The following is a 10,525-nucleotide window of genomic DNA, read 5'->3' as shown; positions in this document are numbered from 1 at the left end:
GAAAGTGCAGTAGCTCTGAAATTGGCCACTGAAAAGTTTTTTTTTTTTGTGACAAAAGTGAAAAAGAAAAATGGGAAAAAAGCATGTTTCTGAAAGAATTCCTGGTAATTATACATTTTTAGAACTGGTTCTTAATACCCCCCTATTTACTGCTAGCTTCATTACGTTGTTGCCTTTATTACACAAGCATAGAGATTAGTGTTTAGAGAAGTGGTTTTCAATCATTTTTATTTTATGTAAACATAATACAGCACAATACTCTGGTACATTATTAAGTTACAGATATTAAACACGCTCCCATTCCCCTTTTGGCCGGTCCAGGATTCAGTCACTGTTGTGTGTGTGGTGAGAACAGTTTGAAGAGACTTTAAACTTCATCTGAACATTATTAAAATGCTTTAGGGGTGCTGATGACCACTTGGCTGAGTCGTCATCTAGGACACAATGATCAGTCTAAAGATGTAAAGCCTCTGCATTACTTCTCATCATCCGTACGTGATTGAATCCTGGCTGTAGCTGGGCAGTAACAGTTTGGCCTACCTCTGTCCACACAAGCAGGACGATTTTACTCTTTTTTTTATTTTAAGTTTTTTTTTATATATATTAATTTTAAGGTTTTGACTCTCAAAAGTTGTCTTAACTGCACTCAGGAACGATTATGCAACCTTAACGGCGCCGTTAGACACTTGTTTCCTCTTGGTGTCAATGAAGGGGTACATGCACTTGTCGGACCCCATGAAACGATACGTAACGACGTTGGATTCCCACGGCAACAACCTGAAAAGGAACATGAAATACTGAGCTTCTAAGCAATGGAGGTGCACAAAAAAAAACGGACTTATGTATGGTCCATTTGTGATTGATATGAAGGGGCAGCTTTGTACTCACGCCCTGGAGAGGAAAGGCAGGTATGTGAGGCGAGGGATGCACACTAAAGGCTGGTCTATCAGGATGGCGTTCATGGCCTGCTCCACGCAGTACTGGGGCTCCAGAGGGGGCAGCACCAGTTCCACTTCCTCCCTGTTAGTGGCACCAAAGGACAAACAGCCTGTTACTTAGGAGTTACTATGCAGCGTTTTGACAGCAAACACAAGCAGCCACTCGTTGCTGGAAGTCAATATAACCATATTCATGTGCTGCATTTTTTTTGTAAAGTAGTAGACAGGAATTTAGTTTAGCTTATGACCCGAATCATTTCAGAACAATTACTGCAAGATACACTTAAACCTAGAGGAACAGAGGCAAGCCAGGAACTCTTTAATAATCGAGTTTTAAAAATGCAGTTTTATAAAGCAAACTTAACAACAGACTGATGGATGCTAAGCACCATAGATGTGGCTCAATAGGGGCCTACTACACCCATTAGTAGGTTTTTATCATCTATTCATATAGATTACTGAAAGAAGGTATGAAAGAAGACAACAGTGACCGTAGTAATTATGACAGGAGCAGAAGCGGAAGTCAGGCGCTGTAGTATTGACAGCGTGAACTCGATATAGGGTGGAGGTTGAGGCCAATGGATGGGACACAAAACACAGACTGGTGTTTGCATCCCGTGTGAAACGTGTTGTTTTTGTGTTCACAAGCATTAAATGCTTACCCTTCAAGTTCATGAATACTACTATGTGAATGTTGATTAAAAAAATCTAAATACAGTAAAATATACTACCTAAAAAAACACTAAGGGAAATGAAAAGCATTAATGGTTACCCTTCATATTCATTAATACTACTATGTGAATGCTAATTAAATGTAAATGTTAATTAAAAAAATCTAATGCTACTATGTGAATGTAAATTAAAAGAATCGAAATAATGTAAAATATGCTACCTAAAAAAAAAAGAGACAAATCAAACCCCGCATGTTTGATGGCGTTGCCTAGCGTCTGCGTCGAGCAACCCTCCGTCTGCTGACAGTAGAGGGACTGGTTAGTCCTTCGTCTGCGACAGCGGAGGCCAAAAACACTTGTTTTTTGATCTGTGATTGATGGGCGTAACAGGGGTTCTATAAGTAAACTTTCGACGACGTTCCGTGATGTCACTTATGATGTCACAGTTCATGTGACATCATAAGTGACATCACAATGGCAACATTCCATCATGTCACTGATGATGTCACAGGAGAGTTAGTTTAATCTGATTGTCAAGACTTTCTGGCAATTGTACTGTCCCATGTGTCTACTACTACTCTGTCAATCTCTGTTAGAAATCATTGACTTCATTGGAGGAACTATGACTACTACTATGTTGATGTTAATTTGAAAAACCTAAATACGGTCAAATTTATTTAACTGTTCTATGCATTGAAGGACCCATATTATAAAAAGTGAGATGTTCAGGTATTTTTTTATTATAAAGCAGGTTTAAGTGCTATATAAATAATATGAAAGTAGTGAAATGCTCAATCTACAGAGAAATACACACAGCCCGTATTCACAAACTGCCTTTAAACGAGCCGTCATGATTACTGTACTTTGTGATGTCACAAATCTACGATATATAGAACATTTAAACGTAAATGAGTCCCAGTTTATTTCCAGTTGCAGTGTATGTGAATGACATCAGCTGACAGAAAGTAAACATGGACCTACATGTAAACTGTTGCCTAGCAACGCAATTCTGTTGCAGTTCCATTGAAATGCACTAAAACGGAGCGTTTCAGACAGAGGGTGAATACAGGCATATTCAGGCAGACAGCATGAGGAAAATAAAGTTTTTTTTTAACATTACAGCATGTAAACGAATGGGACCTTTAAAAAAAATGAAGGGCACTGTCATTTTGATGCTTGGGCTACATGTTTATTGGCATTGCCTAGTGTCTGCGTCGGAAAGTTCTCCTACGTCTGCGGACAGCGAAGGATCGTCAGAAAACACACAGGCTTTGCCTGAAATTGCATCTACAGTATGGACTTGGTTTTAGTGCATGACAGTGCCCTTCATTTTTTTTTAAAGGTCCCATTCGTTTACATGCTGTAATGTTAAAAAAAAAAACTTTATTTCACTCATGCTGTCTGCCTGAATATGCCTGTATTCACCCTCTGTCTGAAACGCTCCGTTTTAGTGCATTTCAATGGAACTGCAACAGAATTGCGTTGCTAGGCAACAGTTTACATGTAGGTCCATGTTTACTTTCTGTCAGCTGATGTCATTCACATACACTGCAACTGGAAATAAACTGGGACTCATTTACGTTTAAATGTTCTATATATCGTAGATTTGTGACATCACAAAGTACAGTAATCATGACGGCTCGTTTAGAGGCACAGTTTGTGAATACGGGCTGTGTGTATTTCTCTGTAGATTGAGCATTTCACTACTTTCATATTATTTATATAGCACTTAAACCTGCTTTATAATACAAAATACCTGAACATCTCACTTTTTATAATATGGGTCCTTTAATGCATAGAACAGTTAAATAAATTTGACCGTATTTAAGTTTTTCAAATTAACATCAACATAGTAGTAGTCATAGTTCCTCCAATGAAGTCAATGATTTCTCACAGAGATTGACAGAGTAGTAGTAGACACATGGGACAGTACAATTGCCAGAAAGTCTTGACAATCAGATTAAACTAACTCTCCTGTGACATCATCAGTGACATGATGGAATGTTGCCATTGTGATGTCATAAATGATGTCACATAAACTGTGACATCATAAGTGACATCACGGAACGTCGTCGAAAGTTTACTTATAGAACCCCTGTTACGCCCATCAATCACAGATCAAAAACCAAGTGTTTTTGGCCTCCGCTGTCGCAGACGAAGGACTAACCAGTCCTCCACTGTCAGCAGACGGAGGGTTGCTCGACGCAGACGCTAGGCAACGCCATCAAACATGCGGGGTTTGATTTGTCTCTTTTTTTTTAGGTAGCATATTTTACATTATTTCGGTTCTTTTAATTAACATTCACATAGTAGCATTAGATTTTTTTAATTAACATTTACATTTAATTAGCATTCACATAGTAGTATTCATGAATATGAAGGGAAAGCATTAATGCATTAAGCATTAATGCTTTTCATTTGCCTTAATGTTTTTTTAGGTAGTATATTTTACTGTATTTAGATTTTTTGATTAACATTAACAGTAGTATTCACAGTTCCCCTGATGAAGTCAATGATCTCTGTCATTCAGACTAAACTAACATTCCTGTGACATCAACAGTGGTTTCATCTGTGAGATCATAAATGATCATGTCATATAAACTGTGACCTCATCAGTGACATCACAGTTTGTGGTTGCGTCCAAAATTCCATTCTAACATGCTATTTAGTACGCTTAAACAGTATGTGAGATATTTTAGTAGGTCCGAAACCTTAGTATAAAACCAATAGTACGCGAATTGCATATTATTTCCGGTAAAATATTACAGTATGCAACGCTGAACATTACGGTGGCATAAATATCCCACAATGCAATGCGGTAGTGAAGACAACGTTCATGATAGACGTCGACAGACAGCTCTGTAACATCAATAACACTGCAATTTAACTGTAAATATAAGATTTCACTTTGCTCGATTTAATACATATTTTAAATGAATTCAGACTTTGCATCTCACCAACCGTCGATTCTAACACATGAGGTTGGCACAGGTTACCATGGTTATGCGTCTCCAACCGGCAAGGGGGAAGTAATGACGTAAATTACTTCTCAGTGTGACCGAAAAGATACATACTACTGTTTATTAGCACAAAAGTATGTTGAACTTACTATTGTACTATTGTACACCTATTGAGTATGTAGTGCATAGATGCTATTTCGGACAAAGCCTGTGTGTTTTTTTGACAATCCTTCGCTGTCCGCAGACGTAGGAGAACTTTCCGACGCAGACGCTAGGCAATGTCACTAAACATGTACCCCAAGCATCAAAATGACAGTGCCCTTCATTTTTTTTAAAGGTCCCATTCGTTTACATGCTGTAATGTTAAAAAAAAACTTTATTTTCCTCATGCTGTCTGCCTGAATATGCCTGTATTCACCCTCTGTCTGAAACGCTCCGTTTTAGTGCATTTCAATGGAACTGCAACAGAATTGCGTTGCTAGGCAACAGTTTACATGTAGGTCCATGTTTACTTTCTGTCAGCTGATGTCATTCACATACACTGCAACTGGAAATAAACTGGGACTCATTTACGTTTAAATGTTCTATATATCGTAGATTTGTGACATCACAAAGTACAGTAATCATGACGGCTCGTTTAGAGGCACAGTTTGTGAATATGGGCTGTGTGTATTTCTCTGTAGATTGAGCATTTCACTACTTTCATATTATTTATATAGCACTTAAACCTGCTTTATAATAAAAAATACCTGAACATCTCACTTTTTATAATATGGGTCCTTTAATGCATAGAACAGTTAAATAAATTTGACCGTATTTAGGTTTTTCAAATTAACATCAACATAGTAGTAGTCATAGTTCCTCCAATGAAGTCAATGATTTCTCACAGAGATTGACAGAGTAGTAGTAGACACATGGGACAGTACAATTGCCAGAAAGTCTTGACAATCAGATTAAACTAACTCTCCTGTGACATCATCAGTGACATGATGGAATGTTGCCATTGTGATGTCACTTATGATGTCACATGAACTGTGACATCATAAGTGACATCACGGAACGTCGTCGAAAGTTTACTTATAGAACCCCTGTTACGTCCATCAATCACAGATCAAAAAACAAGTGTTTTTGGCCTCCGCTGTCGCAGACGAAGGACTAACCAGTCCTCCACTGTCAGCAGACGGAGGGTTGCTCGACGCAGACGCTAGGCAACGCCATCAAACATGCGGGGTTTGATTTGTCTCTTTTTTTTTAGGTAGCATATTTTACATTATTTCGATTTTTTTAATTAACATTCACATAGTAGCATTAGATTTTTTTAATTAACATTTACATTTAATTAGCATTCACATTGTAGTATTCATGAATATGAAGGGAAAGCATTAATGCATTAAGCATTAATGCTTTTCATTTGCCTTAATGTTTTTTTAGGTAGTATATTTTACTGTATTTAGATTTTTTGATTAACATTAACAGTAGTATTCACAGTTCCCCTGATGAAGTCAATGATCTCTGTCATTCAGACTAAACTAACATTCCTGTGACATCATCAGTGGTTTCATCTGTGAGATCATAAATGATCATGTCACATAAACTGTGACCTCATCAGTGACATCACAGTTTGTGGTTGCGTCCAAAGTTCCATACTAACATGCTATTTAGTATGTTAAAACAGTATGTGAGATATTTTAGTCGGTCTGGAACCTTAGCATAAAACCAATAGTACGCGAATTGCATACTATTTCTGGTAAAATATTACAGTATGCAAAGCTGAACATTACGGTGGCATAAATACAAGGGGGAAGTAATGACGTAAATTACTTCTCAGTGTGACCGAAAAGATACATGCTACTGTTTATTCGCACAAAAGTATGTTGAACTTACTATTGTACTATCGTACACCTATAGTAATAGAAGACACTCCTAATCAGACACAAAACTCACCATTGTGTGACTTATTTTCTACACAAATGTAACCTGGTAACTAATGTCATGATTCAGGGAGTTTTTAAAGAAATTTCAAATAAGTTATTTGCTAATTATTATCTATTTATCAGCAGACATGGAAATAAAGCATATAAATTAACGTTGTATTCTTTTCTTGGAAATGTACTAAATAAATTACCAGCTATTGGGAAATAGTGGAATATAATTATCAAACAATGTTTATGATAAAGTCATTTTCAATAAAGTTTGAGGTAAATACTGGAGTAATTTTGCAGTAATTCCAAATAAATTTTTCACCTAATAAGCATGAAATTTGCAGACCTGTAAAATGAAGAGTGATTTTGTTGACATACCGTATCTTGCAGCCTTCAAACATGCCCGTGTCCACAATGTAGGGGCAAACGAGAGTAGTCTTCACTCCTTCAACCTCGTCAGCCAGCAGCTCATGTGCCAGAGACTCGTGGAAGCCCACTGCTGCAAACTTACTGGCACAGTAATCCTGTCTCAAACAACAAATCAAAACTTATATGGAATATTTATAAATTGATTGTGATTTTCCACATCTTCTACTCAGACTGCTGTTTTTTTGTGATATCCATTTTAATAGTCCCTTTAATTTGCTGAGTTAAGCAGAGAAGTGTGTGTGTGTAAAGACTATAACAACGGTAAAGCTGTCGTATCTTTGTGGTGCAGTGATGTTTCTCCCTCTCTGGTTCACCTCCACACAAGCTGTGCTGAAAAGACCGAGGACGCTGGCAATGGTGACGATGTGTCCATGATTCTGGGCCTTCATCTGAGGGAGGAAGGCCTTCACTGTCTGAGGCACACACACACACACACACACACACACGCACACACACACACCACATATATTGTTAGATCGCTGCAGGTTATTATGAGGCAAGTGTACTGACTTAAATGTTGCTCAACATTGAAGGAAGCTTATGTTGCACAAGCAGCTTCACATTAAGAGGCTTTATGTGGGAATCCTAGTGTATAGTCTATAGTGTGAAGGGGATAAAGCTATTAACGCAATACATTTAACGTGCCATGTGTGCACAATGACCTGCTCTGTATGGCAGCTGATGCTGACAAGATTGTGAAATTCAAAAGCCTCATTTTCAGCTCTCTGAATTTCAGTCAGTGCTGAATAATCAGTGTCTGTGTTCCACTTAGAAAGCCTGCAAAACAGAGATGATTTGATTCAGAGAAATTAAATAGTGTTTACCAATCAGGGAACAAAATGGGAAAAGAAAGGTGGCACAGCATCAAAGCAGTCAGTGTGTGTGTGCAGCTTTATGTTTTATTAAAATCTCATTGCTGACGTGTTTCTGCCAAAGCAAGAGTAGTGTTTAACATTCACTTATATACCACCCAATCAGGAAGTGTTGGTCATTGTCTTGATTGTATAAGTGATTTGCTGCTACACCACTCATCCACGGAGCATAGCTCTAGAATGATGTTTTTAATAAAACATGAAGCCACACCGACAAACAGATTGTTTTCATGGTGCACCACCTTTTTCACTTTGACAACTGATTTGAATTTTAAGGGATTGTCTTTTGTGGAAATATTTACTAATACTGGCACACATGATCGAGTATTCCTGTTGGCGTACAGCTGAAAAAAGTCATAGAGTTGTGATCAATATTTGGCTGTTATTTACAACAAGAGATTACTTCTTTACCGTAATTAGCATTATTGTTCTGGAAAGGGCGATATGGAGAAAATAAAATATCATAATATTTTTGTAAATACCTCGATATTGAGACGATATTGTAGGGTTTACTACCGGTGCTTTCACAAAATATTATATACAATGAGATTTTTGATAAATATTCATCAGTAATGTGGATATAATGACTTAGTGGGTAAGTAAGGGATAATGTACAGCGAGCCAAATCAATAATTTGGCACAAAAACGGTCCGCCAGAGTCCAACATCAGAACTGCGTCCATAGCAACGGTCTGTTATACATAGCAACGGTCTGCTATAAAGAAATAACAGACCGTAGAACGCTGTGATTGACCAATCAGAATCGAGTATTCAACAAAGCCATGTAATAAAAGCAAATAATAAGCTAGAACAGTCTGGTAAGTTCAGAGGATGACATCACTTTACTGTAACGCAGCCTTCAAACCCAGGAAAAGACAACACTTATGCCATATTACAATATCCAAAATCTAAGACGATCTGGTCTCATATCACGATATCAATATCATATTGATATATTGTCCATGCAGCCCTAGGTATGGATGAGCAGATTAAAGGGCTTTATCTTAAGTACCTGTATTGAGTTAAGACTTAAAATAAATTCTCAGATCCGCACTGTCCTCCAGGTAACAGGGCATTTAGTACTAGTCCTCCAGGTAATAGGACATTTAGTACTAGTACTATGTAATAAATGAAGGGCAGCTGGACTTCCTGTCTGTGTTTCATGACTCAACACTTCAGGTGTGAGTGATGAAATGTCTTAATGTTGACTAAAGAGTTCTCACCCAGAAGAGGGCGTGGCAGTTGACCTTCATGGTCCTCTCAATCAGTTCATCAGGACAGTCCAACATGCGCTCCCCGGCCACCACTCCAGCGTTGTTCACCAGCATGGTGACGTCCCGGCCCAGGTCCTTCCGTACCAGCTCTGCGCTGCGATACACGTCCTCCCTGTTGGTCACATCCACCGTGTACGTGTGCGCCTTGCCCCCCATCTCACGCACCAGCTTGGCTGTCTGCTCGTTGGAGCTGCTGTTGATGTCCCACAGCACCACCTCTGCCCCGTGCTTGGTGAATTCCTGAGCGAAGAGGCGACCCAGGCCGCCACCTGACCCGGTGATCAGCACCAGCTCGCCATCGATGGGCTTGGTGCGAGGGCGCAGGACGACCCGCAAGGAGTTGCGAAGGATGAAGTAAATCACATCCAGCAGCATCATCTGGAGGTCCATTAGAAAGATCATGTTGATCTGCGTTACTGCTGATGGTCAGTGGGTCAAACTGGACAGGTGTTATCTGTTTCCTACGGACTGACTAAGTGTTGGAGTGAAAAAAGATGCAGACAGCCAAGCTGGTGTTTCCCTCCTTCTGTGACCCTCATCCTCCATCCAGGGTTTATTTAAACACTCTCCTCCCGGATTAGAGGAAATACCTTGAGCTCCTCATAAAACCACTGTTGTTGCGAGCTGTGAATGTATGCTGTTTCATCATTACTTAGGAAAATAGCATGTGCCATGCGGCAGTACACTGAGTTAAAGAAGTTTCAGGGTCTTTGTTATTCAAAGTTCACAGATTGCACATCATGTACATGTGAAACTCAACATCTACCTCTAAATACTATCACACATAACTATATGGAAAAACTTGCACCTTTATATGTAAAATATCTGCATTATATGTCAGTTTATCTCTCAGGCTTCTCAGTATAAACAGAAGGAAGGAAAGATAAGGGAAGAATAATGCTGTGCATGCTCACATTGAGGTGAAGAGAATAAATGGGACAAATTGGTGATGTTTCATCATTAGTTTCTATTAGTTTAACGCCCCATAATAAATCCAAATAATCCAAAAAGTCCCACTAATTGTGGGAGGATTTCAATGCAGTTTGTTTCTAAATCCATCCTCAGCTGAGTGAGTATTTTTAAAAAAATATTTTTAAGTAATACAAAAGTAAGAAAATGAGAATGAAGAGCTGCTAATTACTCTAAACCAGGCCTATTTAATTGGCGGCCAATGGGCTGAATCCGCCCCTTTACGACCTCAATCTGGTCCTTTTATCATTTATAAATATGAAAAAAGTATAACAAAATAATAATAATGTCTTCCGATAAGAGAGTTTATTCCCGTTCATCAACATTACCTCGCATGCTATTGTTATGGACTGTTAAAAGCAATGCCATTGTGTTTTTATTTAAGTAACCATAAAGATTACAAGTTTATGGGTGTTTACATTGTTTTATTATTAGAAGATCATCATTTTATTTCTAAGCTAATTAGCCCATTCATTAGTTATGTCTTGTTA

The 10,525-nt window shown here is 38.4% G+C and overlaps 1 protein-coding gene across 1 annotated transcript; it reads right to left on the bottom strand.

Moving 5' to 3' along the window:
• Positions 1-211: 211 nt before the first annotated feature.
• rdh20 (retinol dehydrogenase 20) lies at positions 212-9,611 on the bottom strand. The gene is made up of 5 exons (XM_074645587.1): positions 9,015-9,611; positions 7,235-7,333; positions 6,870-7,015; positions 889-1,020; positions 212-777 (listed from the first exon to the last, which is right to left on the bottom strand). Exons 1-5 carry the CDS (start codon positions 9,465-9,467, stop codon positions 657-659), a joined length of 951 nt encoding a protein of 316 aa, XP_074501688.1. The 5' UTR covers positions 9,468-9,611; the 3' UTR covers positions 212-656.
• Between the last annotated feature and the right edge of the window lie 914 nt (positions 9,612-10,525).

Source organism: Sebastes fasciatus, chromosome 1, assembly GCF_043250625.1.
Source record: "Sebastes fasciatus isolate fSebFas1 chromosome 1, fSebFas1.pri, whole genome shotgun sequence".
NCBI lineage: Eukaryota > Metazoa > Chordata > Actinopteri > Perciformes > Sebastidae > Sebastes > Sebastes fasciatus.
Note: the sequence above shows the minus strand (reverse complement) of the source record. Positions and strands in the feature narration are given on the sequence as shown.

Excerpts from the sequence above, each read along its gene's own strand:
- rdh20 (XM_074645587.1), bottom strand. The coding sequence starts at position 9,467 with ATGATCTTTCTAATGGACCTCCAGATGATGCTGCTGGATGTGATTTAC. Across the intron at positions 7,334-9,014 it reads ACTGCCACGCCCTCTTCTGG|ACAGTGAAGGCCTTCCTCCC; the intron begins GTGAGAACTCTT and ends TGTGTGCCTCAG. Across the intron at positions 7,016-7,234 it reads TCAGCACAGCTTGTGTGGAG|GATTACTGTGCCAGTAAGTT; the intron begins GTGAACCAGAGA and ends TGTTTGAGACAG.